Here is a 27,896-nt window from a genome sequence, read left to right as displayed (position 1 = left end):
GGAACATCATTAAGTAATCTGAACTGGAAAATTAAAGATAAAATTGCAGCTGCGTGATGGGAGAGATCGGAAAGACTGTTACTATAAGAATCCTGTTCTGCTCATATTGCTGCAGGAAATGCTTCTGGCTCTTCTGTAGTAATATGCTTTATGAAACACCCTTAGAAACAGTTGGTTCTCTCCAGCGTCAGCACTGCTACTTAGGGGTTAAAATTAATAGGAGCTTACTGACTATAATCCAGTTTCTATGCATTGCTCTGGAAAATGGAAGAGCTAGACTTTGTATCAGATTAAGCTGAGTTAAAGTAGGTTGAAGCTTATGAGGTTTTCCATCAGAACGTAAAATATTAAAGATAGGCAATTTTACCGTGTTCTTTTATGATTTCATTTCTATTTTCCTGATTCTAAAAATTCCTGCTTACTGCACTAGCACTCCAATTTAGCCAAGAGAACTGAATGTCATGTGTTTCTGTGTCTGCTTAAGGTCCGCATTTCATTTGGTACTTTTTACTTGTTTTCATTTCTAGAACACGAACATTCATATTTATGACCGTTTTGTTTTTAAGCGCCTCCCAGATGGTTCTCTCCCAAGTGCACATGCTGAATTTTATCTTCTACCAGATCCTTATGAGGTCAGTCGAAGGAAAACAAGAACAGCTCCAAAAAGCTCTGACCCTACTTACAATGAGATTGTGAGTACCATTCACTTTCTTCCATCATTTCTTACTTGTTTGGTTTTCCTATGTCTCTCTCGTCAGGAAAGCAGTTGGATTATTCACACTGCTCTGTCTTACACCATAACCACAGTTACATGTTAGCCAAATGACACCAAGTATCATTGCACCAAAACCTAGGCTATTTTGAATGCAGATTGGTACAATAACATAAAAGGTACTAGGTGAGCGGATGCCGTTATTCAAATTCACATTTGAAAATAGACAATGAAATTGATTGTTGCTGTCCTAAATGATAATACAATAATAAACAGCCTCATTCATTTTATGTGCAAATGCTGGCAGTTCACAGCCATATATAATGATTTCACACACCACTGAAGAGCTCACGCCTCTGGGATGAAAAGAAACATTTGTATAGAGAAAAAAATTATGACAGAATGGGAAATGGCATGAATTATATTCTTTTGTAAGACCAGATAAGATTTGAACAGTAGGTGGAATTGGACATTATAATTATTACATATAACAAACCTAATGATCTCAAAGCAACTTACAAATGCACTTGGAGCAGGCTTTAAAGTAGAAGGCATGGAAAATATTACCACTCCACCCTGTTTCATAGAGATGATGAAGCTTGAGTTAGTCAGCTGAGATTGAGTCCTTATCTCCTAGTTTCCCAGTCCTGGAGTTTTGATATCTTTCTTCTATTTTTTAGAAAAGTTACCTACTTACACTGATGACTTCCAGTGCTTCTGTAAGAAGGCTCCTCAAGTAGTACTGCTGCTAGCAGCTGAGACAGATTTCCCTCTCTATGGTACTACAGTAGAATAACAGGGAAATAGGCTTTATTTTTTATGTTCTTTCCTTGTTTTGCAATCAAAGGGACAGTGAAATGAGTCTAATTGACCTGTCTAAAGAAACTCCTTTACATTTGAAGGATATTTAAAGCATAGGAATATAATATGATTTTATAATAACATTAATTGCAAAGTATCCAAAATGGACTACAGACAAGAAACAGCCAGCAATGCTAGAAGACAATTATCTTTCTAATCATTTTTAAATCAAGTTGAATGCAAGAAAATCTAAAATCCTGTCTGCAGTCAGACAGTAGTTACTGGGAGGACATTTAATTGTGGTTAAGAAGCATTCCACTGATGTTAAGAGAAATTCCATGAAAACTTTAATGTCCTTTACTCAAAACTGAGAGCCTTCTTTACAAATGCTCAATCTTTTTCACCAGGAACTGCTAATCACAGTGGGGACATATGGTTCCATTGAACTCGGACATTTCAAACCCATTGCTTGTGCTGTTAGCAGCTCTGTTCTTCCATATGTGATATCATTCTGTGTACATTTTCTGTCCAAGGCTGGTAGACTGAGGTAGAAGCCGCCCCAGGGAAGAAAAACTACTAAAAATATAAGTCCGCTGTCTTTTAAGTTAGTTACTGTCCAAAACACTGTGTACAGAAATGTACTAGCCTTTTTTATGAGTTCATAAGTTTTTATTAAAGCCAAATGACTGGAAGGAAGCTATATATTAATTTCTCTCTGTGTTTGAGACTGAGAAAATTCTGAAATGTGCTTCTCTTGGGTATTTTTGGTTTTAGTTTTGTACTTTATTGCTTATGACTGCCTACAGCAAATTATCAGCCTTGCAAAAGTGCATTTTATTTTTGGTTTTCACTCATATGTGAGAGTAAAGTGGTGAAAGTCCAGGAGGACCAACAATGAAATGAACTATGAACTCATTTTTCCTTTTATTCCTTCATTTGGATTTTGGAGTTTGTTGCATTCACATTAGTATAACATTGCATTCAAGATGATGTAGATGATGGTTGAGAAGAAGAGGAGAAAGAACAAGGAAAAATGGAATGAAGTGTAAAGAGAAAAAGAATAGCATGCCTGCTTAAAGACCATTGTTAGGAATAAATGAGAGTTACTCGGGAGGTTCCAGAGTAGTTGAGCAAAAAAAAATAAAACCTAATGATTTAAGTTTAAACTCTTGCCAAGAAAAGCTGCAATGACCAGAAGCAACTGCAGTGGAGTCTTGCTCATATGAGTAGCATTTGCCCTGAAACGTGCTTTAAGGTCTCCGTTGCCTTGTTTATCTCGAGTGCCTGCATGTACGCGGACCCACGCAATGAGCAAACCTCCAAGACAAACCAGAGTGTGTGCTGCTGTAATGAAGATGGAGCAAAAGTGAACTTTCCCCATCCTGCCCGTGGGGTGCAGCAAAATATGAGCCAATACACCTGGGCCATATCAGTCCATTAGTGTTGCTGCAGTTGCCCTGGGAGTAGAGAGGACGCTGGCCTGTGACACCCCAAATGGACTCAGCAAGCCCAATGGAGGGGTGAGCGGACCTGCACCAGGAGCCACAGTCGCTCCCTCTAGCACCGTGCATCAAAGCTAATTCAGGCAATTAAGAGCAAATCTAGGAACTGTGCCATGGCTACCTCCGGAGAAGCAACTGTCCCACATTTGCAATTAAAATGTCATTAGACTCCTGTAGGTCGACAGGGCTGCTCTTTTTGGAGCCAGGAATACTTGAATTCCAGCCCTAACTGTCCCACTGATTTGCCGCATGGCGGTGCATAACTCACCTCCGCTTGATCTAGCAAATATTCTTACTACACAATCATTTCAGGATTTAACTGTTAAGATTATGAAATTCTGGCAGTTGGCATTTGTTTTATCCACATACTAATTCAGCTATCTCCAGATCTTGCTTCTGTGACTACATCCTGATGATATATACCTTACTCCAGCTGAATTTACAATACCGTTTTAGAAACAGCTCACTGGGATCATTTGAGAAGCACCCACCCTGCACTGTAAGGTCTGCGATTGCCCAAAGCTTAAAGCATCTTTTTGTCCAAAGGTTGAAAGTTCTTCATTACCCCAGTTCACATTTGTTGTGACCCATTGTACTGAAGATTTCTTAGCTCTTACAGCTTACACGTACAACTCTGGTGATTCAAAGCAACAGCTAAAGATGATACCTTAGTATATTGGCAAAGAAACAAGGCACCTTTCTATGGTAACATTAGTATCACTTCAGTAATCAAATAACAGATTTATTCTAAATTATATTGTCACTTACTATACTTGTCCTTGCTTTTGGATTTTCTTCATCATTTACTTTGATTTTGGTGGAAAGATGCCATTGTGGGACAGAGAAGCTGGAAGTTTTAATTTACATACAATTTGGTGAAATAGACACAGTAAACATCAAAACTGAAAAGCACCAGGCATGACTTTTATGACAGCTGTTCCAAACTATGATTTCTAAAGGTTTATAAATGGAAAAAAACCCTGTTGGTCCCTGGTAAGACCTTTCTAGTAGAGGTCAATTAAAAAAAGTGAGTGGGGCAGTTTTTCTTTCTCCCACAAATGGTGGCAGTGGCCGCTGATCTCGACAGCACAAGCTGTCCCCGTACACCAGAGAGCCTGATCTGGTGTCCTGCCTATTCACGCCAGCAGCTCACAGCACAGACGTGACCACGCTGTGCTCCTGCAGGGGTGGCAAGGGCCAGCTGGGGTTGTCTGGAAGACCCAACAGTTTTGTGTCTTCTGGGTCCACCTGTGAAGTTCATAATCACATTTCTATTCCCACTCAGCGTGAGGAACATTGCTGTGGCTGAGCTTTCATAAACTATCCCTGTCTGAAGGATATCACCCATGGCTGGTTTTGCTTCTTATAAGGTACAGAGAGGACTCTGCTGTCCAGCTCCCAGAGATCCAAGCTAGAAGGGGCTCAGTCTGACTTATTTTCCTCAGCAGTGCCGTATTGGTGGCATTGATGGGACCGGACTCTTTTGAATTGTGCCCGATAATAGGATGAGGGGCAAGGGGCACTGACTGAATCACAGGAGGTTCCATCTAAACATGAGAAGAAACTTCTTTACTTTGAGAGTGCCAGAGCACTGGAACAGGCTGCCCAGAGAGGTTGTGGAGTCTCCTTCTCTGGAGACATTCAGAACTCACCTGGACACATTCCTGTGCAATCCACTCTTGGTGAACCTGCTTTAACAGGTGGGTTAGACTAGATGATTTCCAGAGGTCCCTTCCAACCCCAACCAGTCTGTAATTCTGTGATATGTGTAGACTGCTTTCAAATTGAACAGTAAATCCAAGCAGATTGCATGGTGAACTCCTCTCAGGGCAGTTCCACTTTCCTTTTCTCATGAAGTGACAGTATGGCAATGCGTTAGCTTTTTAAACTGCACAGAGAGATTAAAATTTAAAGCATTTTCCATTGCAACTAAAATAGCAAAAACTTTTCCAGCTATACAAATCTTAGATTTAATGTGCTTCTCTTAACAAAGCTTACCTTTCAGGCCTGAAACTAGCTGAGAGCATTCTTTCACATTTTATCAGCCCACATGCAGGTTACTCAGCAGTTTTAATGCAGAGATGAACACAGGAATCTGTTCTGAATGCAGCTCATTCTTGTTAGCCTGTAACCACAGCTTTTTTTTTTTTTAATTCAGAAAATACATCATTAACATTTCATAATTAACCTCAGTGTGTTCTCATAGTATTACAGTAATTCCAAGGATATTTTAAAAACTGTAGGCCTTAGTACTTTTCTTAAGAGATGTGAAGCAAGCTTTCTCATTTAATTTGAGAAATATTAACAGCACTTCTTGAGTAACAGAAACATCCAATCCAAATTTAGTAAGTTCCACTTGCTAAATTTGGTCTTATCTCAGCAATATTTCACATCTACAACTTCTACTGAATGGGCTGAGCTTTCTGTCATGTTTAATAGTTGATGATGCCATTAAAAATACAAGAATTTTTATAATGGGCACATTTGGATACAGTTAACATCCAGAATCATGCATAAAGTTATTTGTATTGAAATACTAAAATTTATACAGAGAATTTTCAAAGAAAAATTATTGTATTTTTTGATGTGGGTTTGTTGGACCTAGAACAGTTGTGAAATTTTATGGAAGTCTTGATTAGAAGAAAATTTGGCTTTGCATTGGTTTATCTTTTTTTTTTTTAATTCTGCTATGTAGCACAAGATTTTATCACAAGTACATTACTGAGAAAAAATTCTGTGGTACTGTGCATTGATGTGATGATACATCTTCATAAGACATATCAATGCAACACAAAGTTTCTTTAAGACACCACTAAGGAACATGTAACAAATAGAATATAAATAGGCTAAAAAAATTACATCAAAACTCTTTTCCTGTTTTTTTCTGATTTTTGCAGAAGAGCAATACAGTTTATCAAAGCTATGAAAAGATATTTAAAAATCATAATAATCTACACTTTTAGAGAATTACCTATCTTATGTTTTCATGTGGCTGTCCATGATGTGTACCCTCCATCTGAATCTCTCCTCTAGAAAATCAACAGTATTATCATTCCTGGTGAATGTCAGGAAGGATCTGATATTTCTTCATATTTCAGTTCAAAATTCTGCTTATGCTAGAGTTTCAGTTTTTCACAGGGAAAAGTATGTGTGCCTATTTTTTTCTCAAGCATTGCACAACACGGGTTTCAAATTTCTTTACAAATGCTTAGTAATCATATTTCACAAGGCTAGGCTGGCAGAATCTCTTTTATATAAATTACATAGGGTCAAATATATTTCTGAGGTAAATTCACTAAGTTGGGTGAATTTAGCTCATGATTAGTAGTTTATAATTCTGGAGGGTAAGTTTAAAGCAATTATTACAAAGTCGTAATCATCATTCTGAATGCTGTATTGAAATAAGTGGGTTTTGCCAGTCAAATAGATTCACAAATTCACACTTTTTTTTTTCTCTTTTACCATGTATTGTTTCAGGTTGTGTACGACAATGTCACAGAGCTCAAAGGCCGTGTACTGAAGCTTATTGTGAAAAGCAAAGGAATGTTTGTGGGAGCTGTTAACATTCAGCTGAGCAGTGTCCAGTTAAATGAAGAAAAGTGGTATCCACTGGGAAACAGTGTAATTTAAATGTTGTCCTAAGATAATTCAATTATTTATCCACTAATGTTTCTTTATCCCATTTCCCACGGTACATTTTGTCTCAGTTGCCTTTGAGAATATGCAGTCATCTGCTGATCACATACCTTAACATTTCTAATGATAAGGCTATTGTCTTAAAATTGCTACCATCTTCCTGCAACTAATTCCTGTCAGTGTGAATTTAAGAAATCATATGCAAAGAACTTGTAACAGCATGCAACAATTTATTATGACAGCAATAAACATTTTAATTTTGTTCGTATTAAATAGTACTGTAAAAATACTAAACTCTGTACGCATGAAAGTGTGGGGCCTAATTCTTTGCCTATTAATTGCACTGACTGTGTTGAAACAATGCTGATAATGGTGTAATTCATCAGTACCTGCTATGACCTGACTGCCGTGTGATAATTTCACCAGAGAACCATGTGTATCAATGCATTTGAGATGTCTAGCAAATTTCATGTAAAATCTTATGCAATCTTTTTTATTTTCTTCTTTTTTTTTTTTTTAAGAATTTAAAAGCCTTGCACTTTATGCATTTTGTGTAGTATATATTTGTGTGCTTTTAGCTTTTGATCTAATGTAGCATTCAATCCAGGATATCCATTTGTTAATAAGATATGTCATTGTTTCTTTTATTCTGAGATTTAAGAAGCAGATATAATAGTCATTTGTGAGAAGAAAAGAGAAGGAAGAAGCTAATATTCACAAATAAATCAAACATATTGCATGCAAACTTTCAGTCTGGTATTTATTTAAGGTAATACTATAAGGAATCTTTGTTCACCAGTCTTATATTATTGCATTCTTATGCTGCATAAGGGAATCAAGTCAATACATGTATTGACCTCAGGGCTATAAAATGTGTATATACATATTGAATAACAAATGTGAGTGGTTCCTTTGAGTTCACTGAGGCTAATTATGAGCTCTGTTCTTCAAAGCATTTTTTACCTAAATTGAGGAAGCACTTAAGCACATCTTTAAACATTTAGCATGTGAGCAGCCATAATGACCCATCCATTATTGCCAGCGTCTTGCACACACATAGATGACCATGTACATATACCTTTCCAGGACTAAGGGCACATTTTTAAGGCACAGGGGACATGTTGATTTGTGATCTGATCTGCTGTAAAATTTTAAGTTACCCTATACTGTGTAGATCCTGCCAGGTGGAAAAGTGGTCAACAGAGGGATAATAATGCGAGAAGCTGAAGATAATCACCTTCTTCTCCCAAAGGACACTCACAACAAATCAGTCTTCAGAAGATAATGTTATATAAAACTCCTGATGTGGGACTAGGAGTGTTATTTAGGAAACTAAATTATCTGGAGTTTTTCTCAGCATCAAACCAATTGACTGTGTCACTTGATCAGTTTTTAGATGAGAATAGATGCACTAGGTTGCCTTGGGAAATTAAACTCCTCAATAAGAGGAGGTGGGGAGAACTCTGCTTTGATATTAATATTATTAGTATTCTTCAGAGCTGAAAAAAGCTATAAAATATTTACCACATAAAAAGGATATTGGCTAGCATACAGATACGATCACTACAAAGTCTAACATTTTAGATTATAGGCTCTCTTGGGTCAAGAATCAAGTGACTTGTCACTCAAGCAGAGAAAACACATTGTGGCCAGATTACAATGTTATCAGATTACCTGATGGAACTGTTCAATATTGATTTTAGATTCTTCTTAGGCTACTTTCTTGGTTTCCTTATTGTAATTATAATGCAATTTTCTAATAGTGTTATTTCCTGTGACATTTTCTAATCATTGTTTACCACATGCCCCAATTTTCCATTGTAGAACAGCATTAAATAAAATAACATTAAAATATAATATTATCAGAACTGTCTGCAAACATAAGCAATACTCTTTAGTATTAAAGAAATACACCTATCAATATAACATCCTTTAAAAAGAAAAAAATCAAGTTTGAGTAACAAATCCGCAGTTAACTGGTAGATACAGTCCTGTGGAAACTCTACTTAGTTTTTGTAAGGAAGACAGGAAAGTTTTGTCTTAAAGGCAAGATCTACACTGATAGCTATGCCACACTAGCTATGTCACTTGTCCTCAGACGTCTTAAATCACACAGTCAAACCTTGCATTTTCTAAAATTCTTGTACTTTGTGCTCCCTATTTCCTTAGTCCACAGTAAGATGTATCCTGTGCTCCCTGCTGTTATAAGGAACACAGACCTTTACGAATCAGTCTGTGAATTATTTGTCTGTCTTTAGCAGCAGGAGGTTCAAGACTAAGCTAAGAAAATGTACCATCATCTGAGCTTTTATCATTTTAAGAGCTGTTTTTTTTCTCAATACTGTCTTTCCAGGTAGCAAAATTACAGTGAACATTAAAGAGGTATATTCCAATCAGCAACTGCTGTTATTATAAATGTAAAAGGTACATTGTATGTGTAATTTTTCCTGTTCCTTTGGAAAGATACAATGGAAAGAGATTTTGTTCTATACAAATAAAAATGTCAGTGTAACATGCTCATGATTTTTCAGTCTCCAATCATAAACATTAGACAATTATTCCCAGTAATTAATCATGATTTTGAAATTAGCTGCAAATGCAATAATTAACTGAATTTTAAGAAAGTCCAGAAAAGTTCAGTCTTTATGAATTAGTTCTAAATAATGATAGGCCAATGTCAGTAGTCATTACTTATTCAGGATACCATTTACTCGCACAAGAAGTCCCATTAGCTTAATAAAATAATTGAGAACACACCACTCTGGAAATCAGAGTGTTGGATTATTGCAAGCCTAGTGATGTTTCTTTATTGAGCAGGGTGTGATCCTCCAGAATAACTGTTACTGCAGAGCATCATTAATAGTACCAGATATGAACAAACAGTGATGCAGGTTCAAGATTGACACCATCTTTGGACAACAGGGGAACCTTACGGTAACCTGTAAATATAACAACACTTGATTAGTGCATTAACTGCAAATGCAAAGATGCATTAACTGCAAATGCAACTCCATTGTAATGGAGTAACATAATGGTCTACTGTGCAAACATGGCATAATTTATTATTCTCTAAATAACTCATTAAAATAAACTGAAATTACACAGAACGCAAATCCCATTTCTACTGTTTTTTCTCCTCTGCATAAAGAGTATATAAATTCTGGCGTTTTTGGACACAGAGTGAAACTCCAGTGTATTTCAGGATGTGGTGTGTTTTCAGACTGAAGAGTTTTAGCCCTGTGATACTTGTAATAAACATAGGTAAAGCATGCATTTTCACATCCAAAGATGTCATATGCTGCACACATTGTTCTTACTGCAGATTAAATAACTTGTGAATCAGCAGTGACAGTTCCTTAGAGAAGAATAGTGTTGCAGCAGTAATGCACTGTCCAGCTGGGGCAGAAAAAAAGTGTCATGCAAGATCTTCTACTGTGATATCTTAAGGATCTCCTTTTACATATGAGAGTGATTCCCAGTATCAGAGATGGGGCATGCCTCAGAAACTACATGTTCATCTGGTGAGTGGAAGCATTTGGAGAGGCTATAATTCTCAGCTTCAAACTTAATTATTATAACTTCCCTGCACAGAAAACAAAACAATCCTCTCTCCAAAACCCCAAACCTATATTGCTTTGTATGACTGTAAATGTCCATTATTTCATAATAGTAAACAATGTCATTTTTGATTTAAAAAAAAATCTCAGTGTTATTTATGTATATGTAACTGCAGTTATTTAAGTATATGTTATGAATAAGTATCTACATTCAGAACTGCAGTTTTCAAAATCTTTCTTTAGGTGTGTCTGGATGTGTGTGTAGTCTTTAGGGCCCCTATTTGTTTGGGTTTGGCTTTTCTTGATTCTTTTATATAACATTGAAGTTTACCTGGCATCTAAGGTTCAGCTTCTGGGCAGCAGATGTTAAAGCTGGGCCCAGGCAGTACACATTTGAGATCAGCTTTTAGAGTATGCACACAGTATATGTAAGAATTGGTTGATTTTCTATCCAGAAGCACTTCAAGGACTCATTTCTGAAGACTATGTTCTAGCCTCTACCTTCAGAATATTCTACAAAGTGTCCTGAAAGATGTAAAGCTCCTTTTTTATTGAAATTGTTGCCATTTTTATGAAATAATTAACTATTCATTGACCCAGTTATAATAGCGGTGATATTTGAATTCCTGTCCTTTATTTAGTATTCTCCATGGCAGATGCACTGGGACAGGGACTATAACCAAGGACTCCCCTTCCTCTCACCTTTAACCATCCAGCTAGAGTATTATTCCCACCTTCAGCCCCTCTGAGTATGTCTACTTAATCATTGCATGAAAAATCAAATACTGGTACAGGTGGGTGACAAGCATTTTTCCCCAGTGTAAACTACAGCTGGGGAAAGGAAGTGATAATGTACATTTGAATCCTTTCAAGAGGAAATGCAGGGGGTGGTGGCAATGGCAAACTTTTGTCCTGCTGCCTGTCAAAGAAAAAAAAATGTAAGCACTGCTCAGCTTTTGGAAGCAACTTGCCCTCAGGGTTATGAACCCTAGGGAAGCAGGGACAGTCCCATAGTGCAAAATAAAGCAGTCAGAGCTTTGATTAGAAATTTAAAGCCTAATTCACTCTTCAGCATGCTTTAGACAGTTCTTTCCTAAGAATTCTAGACCGTTGTGACCCCTCCTCAGTAAAATGCATTCTTTTCCCCTTTCACTATTTATTGAGCTTAGGACCCTAAAGTGGAACCATGGTTCCAGATGAGGAATCCAGAGGTCTCAATGTTAAGCTCTGCAATAAATTCTGAAATTATCTTTCAGATGATCTCTTAGAAGCATTTTATTTATGCCTCTGAGCATCTTGATGGCACTTTTTTTTTTTTTTTTTTTACATTGTAGGTTTGGGGAACTTGTTTGACACTGTTTATAGTTTTTGTACCTACACTTATTTACTAGCATTTTTTAATTATTTCACTCAAAAATCTTTCCTGCAGAATCTGCTTTTTCTTACTTTTCCAAAATATGAATCCCCTATTTGTGACTAAAATAAATCATACAGGCACATTAGAGACACACTGAAAAATTGTACCCCCCTCCAAAAAAAAAAGCCCAAGATGATGGTTTTACAAGCATATACAACTTTCAGCATTTGCTATTTAAATTTGCCTGAGACATCACAAGTTGGCAGAGGTTTTTTTCGTTATCCTGAAATATACAAATAACAGTAAAGTAAAATGGGATCATTATAAAAATGTATGTTAGAGAAAAGTAAGTGTATTTTAAGAGTAATCTTTGTTCTTGTTTAATTCCTCAACCACAACTAAGAATCACAAACAGCTTTATGACTTCAGAACCTGGAAAGAAAAAGCCATTAAAACCCTGTTAAGTTTAATAAAAATGCTGCACTGCCCATTGTCAGCTCCAACATTTTGCCCCCACGACTTCATTCACCAGTAAAAGTGGGTTGGTTGTTTTGTCAGAAATAGCTTTGGAAATTCAATATAGAAAATAACCGTTTTACAGAAGCCTTTCTCCCTGGCCTACTGACTTCTGTGTCTGCTCTTTATGCACAGCCTATTAACCACATAAGATTGCAGAAGCTATACTGATACCATAAAAGAAACACTATCAAGAAAAATACCGTAAATTTTTTACTTAATTTACATTCTTTGTTCTACATTCTGAAAACTTGCAGATAGGTTACATGAGGGTTTTTGTTTGTTTCTTTGTTTGTCTTTGGTTTTAATTTGGCTTGTATTGGCTTTTGAGCCTGAGTAGAAAGTGCACAAAAGTGTTACCTTTCTAGTAGTTCTGACTAATCTCTCTTCCTGTTTCTTATTATAATGACTTAAAACACCGTCTGAGCAGTTTCTAACTAGAATTGAATACTGCGGTAGAAAACATTAACTGTCATTACTATTCTTTTGATTTCTACACTGTGGATTTGCATTCAGAGACTACAATGGCTTACCAAAAAAAAAAAAAAAGAGTGCAATTTTTACCTATGGTTATAAAATTCTCCTTTAGGAAATAAACATAATGCTGTACTCTGTCAAGACTACAGTAATGATAAAAGCATGGAATGTTGTAGATTTTTTTTGAGCTGTTATAGGTGTCTCACACAAAAATATTACCTTTACTCAAGTTCATCACCGGTAGTGTGTATTGACCAAGGAATTCGTTTGAAACCAGAGATATCTCATCCTCCACACAGAAGCGTATCAATGCCAGTTCTGGAACTTGGACAGTAAAAGAGAAAGTTTCATCCCATCTAGGGCACAAAGCTAATGAAAAGAAAAAATGCACAGTGTCAAAATACCATTTCAATTATTCTACTTAATATCTGAATTATTGTATCTGCTACCAATAGTCTGAACTGGTAGAGATTCATTCTTTTTCCCTAGATTTCTGTGCCCATTTAAATAAGCTATTAAATTCCCACTGACTGCAGCAATATGTAGATCTTTTGTACATATTATGGAGATATAATAAAACTGTCAGAGAAACTCTCAGAATGAAGCAAACAAAGAGCTTGGAACTTGCCTGCAGTATGCAGGCCAGCCCCTTCTGAGACTTTGTAATGTATTAGCTACGTAATATTGTAAATCAAAAGCCTAAGAATGTTGATGTCATCTCTTAGAAGAGAGCAAAATGGGACAGCAGTAGCTAGGTTAAGAACCACTGCTCAAGTTAAATTTTCCTGTAGCCATATCAGTTTAAAGTTTTTGCCAAAGTTTCTCCTTTTACATTGTTGGAAATGAGGCAGGCACTGTAAAGCCATCACTTGATTAAAATTCCAAAAAGAGGATGTGGAACAGGAGAAGGGGTGCTTTGTCTTGAGCACTATTCCTACAGAGAGAAAAGAAATTCAGAGGCCAATTTAAAACAGCAGCCACCTACAAAAATGAAAAAGGAAAAATAGAAGACGGAGGCATAGAAGAATGGAGATCACAGGGAAACTTTAGTCTTAGTCATCAAGAAGTTCTATTTGATAAAGGTGAGGGAGTGCTTGAAAGCAGCTACAAAGAGTACACACTTCACCTATCAAGCAATTAAGGGACTAGTCCTGCTAGAAACTTCATACGAGTTAAGTGGTGAAGTCACAGAAATTTCTTCAGAAAAAAATGTCTTTAAATTTAGCAATTAGTGTACTGTTTTTTGCTGGGATAAGGTTGAATTTTGTTCAAATCAACGCATACAGTGCTACATTTTGAACTGGAAGTGCTTAAACATCTGCCTGTTGATGGGAAGTGGTGAATGAACTTTTTTTCTTTTGCTTTGCTCACACATGCGGCTTTTGCATTACCTATTAAATTGCCTTTATCTCAACTGAAGTGTTTCCTAATTTTTTTCCCTTTCAACTCTCTCCCACATCCCACTGGAGGAGACTGAGCAAGTGGCTTGTGTGGTGCTGAGCTGTTGTCCAGAGTGAGCCCACAACAGTGAGTAAAGACAATACATTCCATCTTCCTTCAGGAGAATGCTACTAACTACAAGAGTTTGTGCTTCCTTAACATACAAAAAATGGCATGTAGCATGCGTTTCTGCTACAGTTTTTATGCCAAAAGATGCTAGTCTAGAGACAAATAATTGCAGTCTTTGTAAGTAAGCAACACACTTCCATATAAAATATTATTCTGCTTTGCTCACAGTCAAGAGAATAAGATTGATTCTCACCATTGCTTTTTACAACATTAGATTTCTTTTTTGTTTGATCTTCTGGCACGCCATAAATTTCTACATGCACTAAAGGGTCAGCTTTGTTAGTCTTCGACAGGTTACTGGGTGGTAACTGATGACCGCTGATGAGCTGGAAAATTAAAGTTGTAATGTATTGAAATAACTGCAAGAATGAACTTCATGTAGTAGCTCTATAGTAATCATAGGAACAAAGATTGTTGCATAAGAAACTGCTGTAAGATGCATATACCAGCCACAAACTGCTATAAAAATACATATTAAACACAATGAAATTAAGAACATGGTCCTTCCCATTTAATTTAATTATTGGTTACTTTCAGGGAATGGTTTGGGTTGGAAGGGACTTTCAAAGGTCATCTAGTCCAACCCCTCTGCAATAAGCAGAGGCATCTTCAACTACATCATGTTGCTCAGAGCCCCATCCAGCCTGGCCTTGAATGTCTCCAGGGACAGGGCATCTACGACCTCTCTGGGCAACCTGTTCACAGTGTTTTACCACATTATTGTAAAAAAGACAAAAAAAAATCTGAGACCCTACTTTAAATAATAATTTTCAGATTAAAGATTTTTTGTTCGATAACTAGCCATAAAACTTATATTTTAGTACCATGCAAAATAATGATGTTGGAGGGATCAGCCTCATGCATTTTACATTTTCTGAGATCAAGCTCATGAATTCCTATTGAAGCTGTGTCTAGTGGACCAGTGCTAGCACACATGGTGGCGTCAGCATTGTGTTACAGGGTATGTAGCAGAGTGCCTCACCTATATTCCTTCTCTTTCTCAGTAACACACAAAAGCTCTGCATTTAGTAGGCTCCCTGATGTTTTAATCATTTAGTTAGCTAGCCAGAAATTTTGCCTCAGAATGCCCTGTAATCTGGCACCCAGTCTAAGAAAGGATTTGTGAAAGTCACAATTTTGCCTGCTTTCTATCTGTATTTCAGGACACCTAGGAGAAAATAACAATCTCTACACTAATCTGCTTTTTAGAAATCAATGTAAGGAGTGTATCGAGAGAGATATACAAGCCTGCAAGCCTAAGTGAAAGATATGACTCTTATGATCCAGATCTCAGCACTAAGCATCAAAACTCAAGCTACAGATTCCAATTCCCCTGTCAACTACCAAAAGATCAAACCTCACAAATTCCACCTTTTGCTAAGGTATTTTCTGTAACACTTTGCTCCATGAAAAGTTCTAGCCTGAAAAATCCAAGAGCAGTGGATTAGCAAACCCTGATGCTGTCCACTTTCTTCCTAGAAAATACCTACTACCTTCACTAGAAAGCAGCTTTGCAAGATGCTAGCCCTGGTTCTTGTGGGGGACTTCAGCTTACCAGATATCTGCTGGAAATAACACACAGCAGAGAGGAAGCAGTCTAGAAGAATCCTAGAGCATGTGGAAGACAACTTCCTGACACAGCTGCTAAGCGAGCCAACTAGGAAGGTGCCCCACTGGACATGTTGTTTGTAAATAGAGAAGGACTCATGGACAATGTGATGGTCAGAGATCACCTCGGGCATAGCCATCATTAAATGATCAAGTTTTCTGTTCTTGGAGAAGTAAGGGTTCAGCACAGAATGACACAAATCCATAAATCCAACCAGTTTTTGAGACCCAAGGTGAAGCAGACATAAAGAGAGAGTAGTAAATAACATGGTAGGCTCAGAAGTTTCTTATTAAATACCTTGAATATATGTATTTCTGCTTCAAAGGCTATATGTATCATGTATTGTGTTGATGGAAATTGTGACACATCAGGTGAAGAAGGGTATTGAGTTCAGTAAAATTGGGCCCAGTGTTCACTTATGTTCTTCTTTGCATTCATTCATTTGTTCATTCATCCGTTAACAGTCAGTCTGAGAGTTTTGACACCTAGATCTTCTATATCTTTGCCCTCTGCTAAGTAATTTCTCCGTTCAACAAGTCAGCAACTCTTCTTTAGCAGAAACTGTTTTTCTTATGACTTCTGCTCTTTTTGTCTTCAACCACCATTTCCTGTATTTTTTTTCCTGATGGCTCTATGAATGGTGCTCTCTGCACCCTCTACCATCATCTCTACAGATGGTGGGATGCCATTGCTTCTTTGTATCCTGTGATACCCAGATTTCCTCTCAGTCTATGCCCTCAGTCTGAAAACCTGCCTTTCTCCTTCCCAACTACTTCCAGACTCAGACATCTCCTTCCCATTTTCATTTTTTTTTTCTATTTCCTGCATTACAATTGGGGATTTTGTCTCATCTTATCTCCAGCTTTACACAAATAAAGGCTAAAATAACTGATGTGTATGCATGGGTACTTGAAATCATCCAGTAATGTCTATTCATAATTGGTATGCTGACTGTTGGGACACTAAAATGTTTTTGATTAGGTGCATGCATTATGAACGTATTTTATAATTATTATTAGCTAATGTTTTATCTCCACTATTTATTTCTCTGAAAGAAACAAAATAGCAATTATACAGTAATTTTATGCTAATTAAATAACATTTATGCAAGTACTGTACTGTGTAATCAGAAATAGCAATTTTTCATTAGGCAAAGGTAGTTTTCTGGCTAGTGAACAACTACCAAAAAAAATCTGCTTAACCTCAAATGAAGAGGTTTTCTAACCCGTTAGTATTAAATGACATGTATTTCTAATATTTTTAAGAAGTATATCAGGTTTAAATTTGGAAGAAGTAGAAATAATTCAAAGACTTATTTATTCATTTCCCCTTTCTACACTTATTTATACCATTTTAGGATGATAGTCTTTTATGTATGCATTGGAAGATAATGAAACTTAAAAGAAGCATAAAGCTTCTTATCGTATCTTTGAATGTTTTCATTTGTCAATTAGCATTATAATAGTGCACATGGCATTACTAACACTTAAAGATAAAAAGCAATAGAAGTGCACATTTGATTTCTGAGTTTTCAGAGTTCAGTCCCCACAACTGTAACTGGCAAACCCCTTTGTCATCTACACTTGTGACACAATGAAAGGTATATTTATATTTCTGTACACTATATGGTGAAAAATTATGTATTTTATAAAATCTTATAACTTCTGAACAATTACATATTTTTAACAAACACTAGTGAACTACAGAGGAGAAACCACCCAAGCAGCAGTAGATACTACATTAGAGTTTTAATGTGTTATTAAAAAAACAAAGTTAAACATCTCAACAACCAGGAATAGGCGGAAAATGAGAAACCAATAATAGATAACAAATGAGTCTGAACTATTTAACGTTTGTTTCCACATTTTATGGAAGAAACAAACAATTAACTAGGCTTACCTTTATTGACAGAGACATTGGTTTACTGTATCTTCCCACATTCTGTGGAGTAAATGTTGAATGACGATTTCTCAAGAATTCTGGTTTCAGAATATAGCCACAACCACCATTGTCTAGGAATTTTCCATGTTGCAGCTCCATTTGTACTCCCGGTGTCTGGAAGTTTAAGGCCACTATAAAAATAAGTAAATATTGATTTTAGTGAATTAGAGTTGATACCATTTTATAAAACATCTCTCTGACAAGAAGAGTAAAAACAAAAGCAACAGAGATATATACGTATGTATACATATCTTTCAACTCATATGTAAGATCTTGTTATTTTTCTTAAATTTAGCATTATTCAATAATGACTGATTCATGTGCAAAAGAAGTGCATTTTATCTTGAACTACACCACATTTTAAGTATTATCCTATAGATGTTTTTTACTCTACAGTGTGTTGTAGATTTTCTCTTTTCTTTCTAAATTAGACCTTGGAGAATAGGAAATGCGAGAACTTTTTTCTCTATAAGAGCTAAATCCACATACTAATTTCTCTACAGTGGCTAGACCCTGCATGCTGAACCTGTTTACAAAGTTCTGGTGCAGAGGGAAAAAAATAGGATTGTAACTAACCTTAGTTATGGTGCAGAATTCATCATAAAAGCATATCATCCACAAGAGAAAGAAGCTTTAGTTTAGAGTTAGACTGTTCAGTGCAAATACATACAAGTTTATAGCAGTAGAAGCAATTTTTAAAGTGTTCTTAAATTTATGTGAGAAAATCCTCTTCAAGCTTAATCTTCCAGCGCTGGTGTTAATTTTCAGTGTACACCTGACAGATTTTCCTTTCCAAATATTTCTGGTTTGTTGCAGCAGCAACCATAAAATAACACATTTCTCATCAACAGGATATTGTAACTCATGAGATAAAGCCAATGTTGAAATAGTCCTATTTAATGAAATTTTCCCCTATTCCGGTACATTAGAGCTTCCTGTCACATTCAAAATAGAAAATGCACAAGTCAAATCACTGAGGTGATAACATGACGTGTTAAATAGAAAATGATAAAAAAATCATTCACTTGATGTCTTGTCATGAAAAAAAAATGAAGTCTTTAAGCAGTACAAGTGAATCCTTATAATAGTTCAGGAAGACGACCTTATTTCATATTCCTCCAAGATAATATACATGTATTGAATGAACATTTGCTGGAACTCAGAAATCCTTATCTCATGTGGGAAATGCAATAAGTTTGTATATATTTGATTGCAAAAAATGTTTGTTTCTTAACTGCTTTGATGATCCTTTAAAAAAAATCTGTAGTAAATGACACAAATAGGAACAGATCTGTAGAATGAAGCAGCTGGTGCTACAGACCTGATGTTTGTACTATGCTTGGTTTTGGTGGGGTTACTTCAGAAGAGCTCTAGCCTGATGCCATGCTCTCAATACCAGTTAATGGCTGGGACACAGCAAGTGCTCCCAGAGTGCATCCTCTGTTTCATCCAAAAGGAATCCCACCTGTGCTAGCAAAGATTGCTCTGCAACATGAACCAACGTGCACTAAGGTGTAACAATTTGGAACCTTGCCTAAAAAGATACTCAAACGAAAAAACCAACCCACCACCAACAAAACACTCCTGTTTTGAAGCAAATGCAAATGCAGATGCAGGCGTAGATTCTGTGTCAATATGCAAAGGAACTTTAAGCTTATTTTACCTTTGACAAGAGAAATTAAACCTCAAAATGTTCATATTGCCCATTGCACACCATTTCCTGTTTTTAAGAGGGTAAGTATTCTCTTGGTATAGTTTTGGCAGTGCTTCACAGTTCTGTTTTTATGACTCAATGCATCATCCAAAACCAGACCCAAATGTGGTGCTATATGACCGCTTTATAGTAATACATTGATTCAAGCAGTGCAGTGAATGCTACAGAGCTGCAACCCAGAGGTCCCTTGAAGTCTAGATCCTGGCATGATCTAGAGACAACTCCAAGATCTCTCAGCATAAAGGTGACTCCTAGGCCATATTTTCAGAATAAGTGTTTTTAAAAGTGTACCTGAAATTAGGCAAATTGAACAGTCATAGCTTCGAATAGCAGCTTTCATATGATGAAACAAATTACATGATTGCACATAATGAGACTGTTGCTAAATTTGCTAAGCTTCATAGGCTACTAAGCAGGAAAATCTGATTTAACAACAGAAGAAAGCGAAGGAGAATACTTTACATTTTGTCATATTAGGAAAATTACTTTTGTAACACAAGTGAAGGGCAATGTTATTACAGGTTGATATCTTCAAACATCAGCACTATGTTTTTACTTAATTTAATTTTATCTTAGAATAAGTTAAAAACACACTGCACAGTAGTTTTAATTTACCTACTGAATTCCCAGTACAGCAAGTTGGAACCTGATTAAGGTAAATGAATGGTAGATTTTGTATTATATTCTTTGAGACGCATACCTCTACTACGAAAGTTCGCAAGGTTCATAGCTGTTTGGAGCCATCTAGGATAATGCTTTATGGTGTACTGTTGCACAGTTGTTTTTTTTTTTTTAATCAGATGCGGTTATAACCCTTAATATTCTTGAGAAATGGCAAAGTTCATAAGTTAAAACCTATGTTTTCCATTCTCTTAGCAACATCTTTCTGCAAGGAAGACTGAATTTCTACCCAATGTTTCATGTTAGTTTTGCTGAATTCAAGAACAGAACTGTCAATAACATGTAATGTACTGTTGTTTTATGAAACAGAAGAAATTTAATGTAGGTACAAAGCTTTAAACTTCTGGTTTATTTTGAAAAGAAGCCCAAATATAGTTACTCTTAAACCATCTAAACAATACATAATCTTAATGTATGGTTTTCATGGGAAAGTACAGGCACCTGAAGTTTAGCGCTGTGTAAGTTAAACATTTTCCTCAGTCCTTCAGTTAAACACTGAAAGCCTCTTAATATCAGCATCAAAATCAAAACAGCAGACCAAAATACAGGCTTGAAGGACAACCTCAGTGTGATTCCTGCATCTGAAATGGAATCGTCTCCCTGAATCTCCTTCAGATCAGAGTATTTAATACTCAAGTCTTCTTGCAAAGTACCAAAGCTGCCACAGCTGTCCCTGTTGCCCCCAGGTGTAAATAACTTCATATAGCAAATGCAAATTAGGCAACAGCCTAGCTCCAAAAAGATGAAACAACCCATAATGCACAGAGGAACACAAAGGGTATATTTCATCCCAAACTTCAGTATCACAAGCAATTAAGTTAAGTCAGTCCCACAACTACTTGCAGGACTAACCATAATCTAAGTATTCAAATACAGCACCTTCCATAAACACTACCATTCAAGACGTAATTGATTTTTAAACTGAAAGCAAAAGCTTTCAAAAACCAAAGTGAAAACTGTACTTCTTAGATGTCTAAGTGGCTATAATCTGAAGACAGTTTAAGAAAACTGTATGTCTTTTGTCTGTGATGCTGCCTCTCTATGTATATTTCTATTAGGACTTCTGTCATTCTTTTTTATTTTTGCTTCCTGGTTCTGTTAGATATATTATGACAAAGTTTAATATAGTTTCTACATTAAAAATATTTCTAAATGGAAAAGCACACATTTGTCACCAATTTTTCTTAAAATTAGTTACTTAATTGCATTTTATGCCATTTAAAATCCACATCGAAATATCTGAATTTTATGCAAAAAGCACTCAGTGCCAATGTTCCTATCTCCATTATTTACTTCACTTATTTCAGTCTAAAGAGATACAATATATCAAACTTCCAGCCCTTTGATCATTTTTGTTACCGTTCTCTCAGATTTTTCCATTTGTCTATGTTTTTAAAAAGGGCCACTCACAATCAATGCAGAGCATCTTCTGTGCCTTAGATGTCCAAAATTTGAACACAATTCCACACCAACTTGGAAACAGTACGAAAACAGCATCATGTCCTAGTGATCTGGCATACTTTTCCATTGGTTATGAGATTATCTATGTGACTGCATTTGAAGACACTGTGTTCATTCCACATTACTACTCCCAGCTGGACATTGACTGTCTATCCCTTCTTCTCCCCTGTAGGTCACAGCTGCATCCAGTCCGCCACTGCCCAAATTTACAGAAATATATTCCTAAGTCTTTGCATGACATCATAGATCATATTAATTTTTCTGAAGTGATGTAGGTAACTTTTAAAAAATTTCATCAACAACCTGAATTAAGGGCATACTGAGTATGAGTTGACTTAAAATGTGGATGAAAAGGAAAGATATTCAGTCATCTGAATGATAAATAATACACTAATTTCTAATTCCTGGGCACACCTTAATTATCACAATGTCCTCAGGTGCAAATAATATTTCCCTTTTACTCTATTGAAAATCTTATTCTATCTAATATACAGTCTGATGGAATTTACATAAAAGAAATCCAATGCATACTATAGTACTCCATAAACCCTTCTCAATAACAGCAGATGTGAGGAAGATAATGTGCTCTGTCACTAAGTGGTCAGAACACGTAACCTGGGAAAATGGTGGAATATGGTGGGTTTAAAACACCTATTTCATCATCTATCTGAGAAACTAGAAAGACTTCCAGCATAATTAAGACTTTCCACCAAATTGCGGCAGCCTCCTAGGGCTGCTCTGAGCCTGAGCATTACTTGCTGTTCTGGTCCTGTCTTGACATGTCACTCTGACCCCCACTGCCATCTCTGGGTGCTTGATAATTCAGGCTTGTGGACATACTGTCCAAAGTCAGCCTTTTAAGTGTCCTCAGCATCCTCTTTGCCTGGGGCTTTATGAGCTTTTTAAATCTTTATGCAGCTTTAGGTCTCTTGCCAAGCCAGTGAATAGGTGAGATCCCACTCAATCTTTATAAACAAGGACTTACTATCTCCTGGGGTGGGGAGGCGGGGGGCAGAGGGGCAGTTAGAATGACAACACACAGCAGACTTAACGTGTTAGTATAAATTTTGGCATACAAACCGTTTCTTGTCTCTTTTTCTGACCAAAAAATGTGGTCAAACTGTATGTAATTTTTTCCTCTCCTTTTTCCTCTTAGCTATTCAGACTCCAGATTTTATTAAGCTTAATTATAATTCCTGGCTTTGCTTATTACTGATGCATTTCGAAATAGATGCTCTTATTCTAATGAAGTGTAATTTATGAATGACTTACAACATGAGGTATTCTGCTGAAATAAGAGGGACTACTCTCCTGAGAGCTGAGTAATATGCATAACTGTCTGACACATCATGCTCAGCATGTGCAAACAGTCAGACTATCCTTATTGTCTTTGGGACAATTCAATACTGTAGCTCTAAAGAAATTGTCATTAGAAATGTTAAGAGTTCAATCATTCTAACGTTCATAATTGCTGACATTGTTTCTATTTAATTACAAGTAGTTCTACTGGAAAAAAAAAAAAAGAAAAAAAGAAAAAAAAAAGAAGATAAAAGATGTCAAGTGATTAACCATCAACCATTCTCCCAGTATGCAACTGGTTTCAATTAGGGATCCTCTCTTGTGAGGTTCTCATGGGAAAAGTACCTAACACATTTCTGATAAACTATCAAATCTAAAATCTAAATTGATTTTTGCTATTTAATTAGCGTGTCAATCTGAAAGTTACACTTCAGTACAAGTCTGAGGATCTTTTCATTGTCATTTCACTTATTTCACAGCTGAAACAGATACATTTCCAAAGAAACATTTAAAATTTGTTTGCCTTGTGCATCTTGGCAGAACAGTGTATATTATCAGCTTCCCTTTCCTGTTTCAGTCTGGGTCGCTAACACATGGTTTAGAACAAGATCATTAAGGAGTTCAGAGATAACTGTGCTCCTGCAATTTTTTCTGTCATTCTTCTAAATTAACCAGATTTGAGATAAATTATTTACTATTCTATTAGTTATCTGCAGTTGTGGATTTAGTGAAGATATCTGGGAAAACTATTTTCATTGTTACTGTCAACAAAATGCTGACAAAATGAAATTTCTGTGTTTCTTTGCTTTTAAGTGAAAATTCTGCCTGAAAAGAAGCTAGCTCCGGAGTAGCTCAAGAGCTTTGTCATAAACCTGGCAGGTAGAGACTGCAAGAAAAATATGAACACTTTGTTCAAAACACCTCCCAGACCTTAGAGCCATTCCAAAGGAAAGGTGAGTGTAATTAGGCAACTTCACATACCTGGCTGGTTTTGTCCCACCTGACTTACAGATGTCTACACATGAGTTAGCTACCCCACTACAACTAATGAGAATCTAATCATTTAAGGGACAACGTCACCAAAATTGGGGCCATACTTTAAGTGTGAGAATAATCATGTCCCTGGAGTCTGGAATTCTAATAGCTGTCCCGTTGGGCTGGGGACTTATGGAAGGAAATAGTAAGAGGTGAAGCAACCATTTTGGGAGTTCCATAAATGATGATGGTCATGTGGCATATCACAGCTGTGGATTCTTTTCCAACTACGTGACTTTGTTAATAATAAACAGCCTTATTTGTTTGACATTTTAGTATTTTCTTTCCATAACAGACTATTCAACAGTATTTGGTAAGATTTATGTCAGTTGTGCAAAATCTAGTTTTCATTTCCTAAAGATTAATGTTTGGACTGTTAAAACCATATTAAGAAGAATAATATGGGTATTGACCTCCTCACCTTTTCCATAATTGACCTATGATAACTAGTCCTGTCCTTGAAACCTTAACAAGAGGGAGTGTGCAACCAAGAGGTAATTTTCTGTGCCTTCTTGTTTCTTTCTTCCAGGGCATTGCTTGTCTTGGGAACTAGCAGGAAATCTTTCCTGTCTGTCTTACAGCACATTCTCCCTGAGTCAGTTGTGGGATAAAGTCACAGTAAGCCCAAATAATGAGCTCCAGACTGGAAGGATGGATGTAAAGAACAGCCTGGGCATGTTTTTGCCATGAGGTGTATGATGTCAGTCTCATCCCTTGCCTTTGAGCAGAAGAGGTGTTTTAGTTTGGGACTAAATCCAGAGCCCATTTTGGAAAGATAGCTGAAGCTCTGTTTAATGGCTGGAGACTAAGTATTAGGTATCACAATGTAGAATGAACAAAGACGAAATGCTGTGTTGTATCTGTCTTTTTCCTGTCATAGGCAATGTTTAGAGTTAATTCATCTGCAAGGTTTTAAGGATCACAATGTTAGATAAAGAGTGCTCACTTAGTATGTAACTGCAATAACAAATACTGTGAAGAGATTTGAGGTATTCTAACAACCTAACCAGACATAAAAATAAAAACATGAAAGTATGTCACTTCACAAATTCCACTAGAAATTCAAGTGACAACAATTCAAAGCTATAATGTAATGAATACTCTCAGTTTGTTTCAGATGTCACGTTAGCTGTTGAAAAATCCCTGTTACAGAAAACGCTTGCTTTACACTTTTGCTGTGTTATAAAGACATTTCCCATAAAAATAATAACCAAGAGTATAAAACTATCATGCTGAAAAACAATTAAATCTATAAAGAAAAGTAGTATTCCACCGTCTTCTAATGGAAGAGCCTGTGTTTTCCCTTAAACTCAATTTCATTATTTCATAATTTCCTCTACTGAATTTGACAGTTGATCACATATTCTAACATGTATAATGTTCAGTAGGATTGTGAGAATATCTAAACTTCCCATGATCAGACTTAATCTGTTTATTTAGAAAAAAAAAAAAAAAATCAGTCCTGTTGTTTCCAGTCTTGCCATTTTTCCAGCAAGAAAGGAAAACTCAGTTTCACAGACAACATACAACAACCAAATATTCCAAAGTAAATTAGTGATCCTGTGTCCTCTTATTTTCTTTACAAGGCTTTCCAAAGTTTGCCTCTTTAAGTTTTCATTCACTTAGAACCCAAGCAAGGTCAGACTTGACGGTCATTTTAAGTTGCTCAGGTGAGGCATGCCAAGATTAAACAAGTGAGTCTTTTTTCCCTAGGGAGCTTCGGAGTTCAAAATCAGACCTAGTTAGAGAACTCTTTATCACTCATCTTTCTATGCATTATTTTTTTATCATATTATTGCACACAAGAGTTAGCCACAAACCTGTGACAAAATTGCCAAAGGTGCTTTTCAATGTCACAGGCCAAAACAAAACCTATAATAAGAAAAAATCCATCATACAAGTAGTGGAACCTTCACAGTACCATATGAATTTTTATGTGTGCTCCAGAAAACATATGCTCTTTATAGCCTCTTCTAAAATAAAATTCTGTACCTGCCATGCCAAGGCTTTCTCATATAACTTTTGACATGTTTTGGTCATACCCATAGATGGTTTTAATACACGTGGAATGTTTTCTACTGCATGCAGAGGACATATTCGAAAAGATATTAAGTTGTCTTTCTATTTTCATTTTCATTTGGTTGTGTATGTTTGTCTTTGTTTTTCTCAGTCAATATAATACAACTGATATCTGTTTATTTAAATAACTGTCTTGAATTTTCTTTCCCTGCATAAATCTTTCCATTTTATTTACTAAATAAAAATGAGATATGGAAATACCAAACCAGTTCTTTCCAGTGCCACACTGCAGCTATATGCAGGAGGCATACTAATTTTCCCAGACTATAAAAAGTTATTGTAGGTATTTTTCTTCATAAGATGTCTTTGTTCACAAAAACCTATTCTGTTCTTATGAATCTCAATTTTCAGACAATGGACACTAAGTGCACAATGATATCCAAAAGCAATTTTGTAGAGAATCTGTCCTTTCTACTGTGGTTTTTAACTTGCCTTCCTCTGGAAATTAGGTTTACACAATTACATAATTCTTGTCCTCAGCCCCAACAATGTTGGACCATTTCATCCTTCTTCAGCAGAGTGCCAGGCTGCTCCGAGCCAATATGTTCAATCAGTTTAGAGAAAATTGATGGCAAGGTACAGGCAAGAGCACTGTTTTGTGTTTGTCACTAAGGGAAGTAAAGGAATAACTCAACTGTTATCATTTACATGATGCAGGGGCCTGGCAGGGATAATTATCTGTAGATTTGAACAAAACGTAATACGTTTTCTTTGCCCAGCCAGAACAATTATCAATGTTAGAAGAACTTGAAGGTAGGTGAGAAGGGTAAGCTAGCAGATGTGTGGAGGGTGAAAAGACCTGAGGAAGGGGAACAGGTGACATACATAGGAGAAATCTGGGAGTCCTGTAAAAAGTTTTAGAAAAGTGGCAGAAGGGATCTGGAGGGATTATTTCTGTGCATAGGATGCAGAGTGCAATGGCAGGGAGACAGGGAGAGTATGTGAGCTATATGGACACAAGACAGACACAAACATTTAAAAATCTGTGTTAAATGAGTGGAAGGACATCAACAGAAGATACACTGATTAGAGCTTTGGGAGATGAATTATGAAGTAGAGTTATATTTTTGCCAAACAGTTATCTAAAACAGATTAGGGAATGAGGAATAGATCTGACATGGCTTGGAAATGATATATGTGGAGAATTGCTTATAATAAGACTATTCCCATGAGAAAAATGATTCTTTAAATGAAGATGCACATGATGTGACCAAAAGGGCAGATCTAACCACTTCCTGTATATTTTTAATTCTTCCAGGAAGGGGCCCAAAGCCCCTATACTGCAAAAATCGTATGTTTTGTGTACTAATGTTTAGAATGACTCTTCATTAAAGTATACTCTGACAATAGTCAGTGTAGTCATTTTGATAGACTTCAGTCCTGTTTGAGATTGAGGAAATGGATATTCTTTGTAGACATCAGTGTGGAGATTTACACACCACAAAGAAAACTAATAAACTGCTGTACGATAAGCCTTAGAGATTGATTCAATTTTAAATTAAGGACCTTTGGCCAGAGCTTCCTCTAAGCATGAAAGAAACTGACTAGTTTTTAATAGCAGTGTACATAATATAGAGTCCACTATCCCAGGCAGATAATACAGCAATAGCAGAACATCAAGCTAAGTGATGATCAGGGAACTAATATGCTTTAAACTGGAAATTAGGATGCTAAACTTGCTTTGCATCTATACAGTCACTGGAAACTCCCAGCAGCTCCCAGCTCCACCTGAATATTCTGCTGACCAGGAGCCTTTGAGTGCTCCTTTGCAGCAGCATATTATAATCTGGGAATTCTTGGCACCAATATGAATTGTTGTGCTCACATCTCCTGTATCTGTGCCACTCCAGTTACACAAAACCATTGAAAACCTACAGTTGCTTCAAATGAGGCTTCCATTGCTGTGTAAAAATTCCTAAATCACACGTATCTATCTTTCCACCACCTCTT

At 36.4% G+C, this 27,896-nt stretch overlaps 2 protein-coding genes across 2 annotated transcripts in view; one reads left to right on the top strand and one right to left on the bottom strand.

Moving 5' to 3' along the window:
* The window catches only part of PIK3C2G (phosphatidylinositol-4-phosphate 3-kinase catalytic subunit type 2 gamma), a gene marked incomplete at both ends in the record, with an annotated part of 210,870 nt that extends 204,225 nt beyond the window's left edge, over window positions 1–6,645 (top strand). Inside the window, 2 exons of the mRNA XM_080345859.1 lie at window positions 567–692; window positions 6,493–6,645. Coding sequence (XP_080201985.1) covers window positions 567–692; window positions 6,493–6,645 — 279 coding nt within the window. The remainder of the gene's footprint in view (window positions 1–566; window positions 693–6,492) is intronic.
* Window positions 6,646–9,507: 2,862 nt separating this feature from the next.
* Window positions 9,508–27,896, bottom strand: part of PLCZ1 (phospholipase C zeta 1) — a gene marked incomplete at both ends in the record, with an annotated part of 53,579 nt that continues 35,190 nt past the window's right edge. Inside the window, 4 exons of the mRNA XM_080343908.1 lie at window positions 9,508–9,590; window positions 12,778–12,927; window positions 14,321–14,453; window positions 17,636–17,808. Coding sequence (XP_080200034.1) covers window positions 9,508–9,590; window positions 12,778–12,927; window positions 14,321–14,453; window positions 17,636–17,808 — 539 coding nt within the window. The remainder of the gene's footprint in view (window positions 9,591–12,777; window positions 12,928–14,320; window positions 14,454–17,635; window positions 17,809–27,896) is intronic.

Source organism: Nesoenas mayeri, assembly GCF_963082525.1.
Source record: "Nesoenas mayeri genome assembly, chromosome: 1".
Taxonomy (NCBI): domain Eukaryota; kingdom Metazoa; phylum Chordata; class Aves; order Columbiformes; family Columbidae; genus Nesoenas; species Nesoenas mayeri.
Note: the sequence above shows the minus strand (reverse complement) of the source record. Positions and strands in the feature narration are given on the sequence as shown.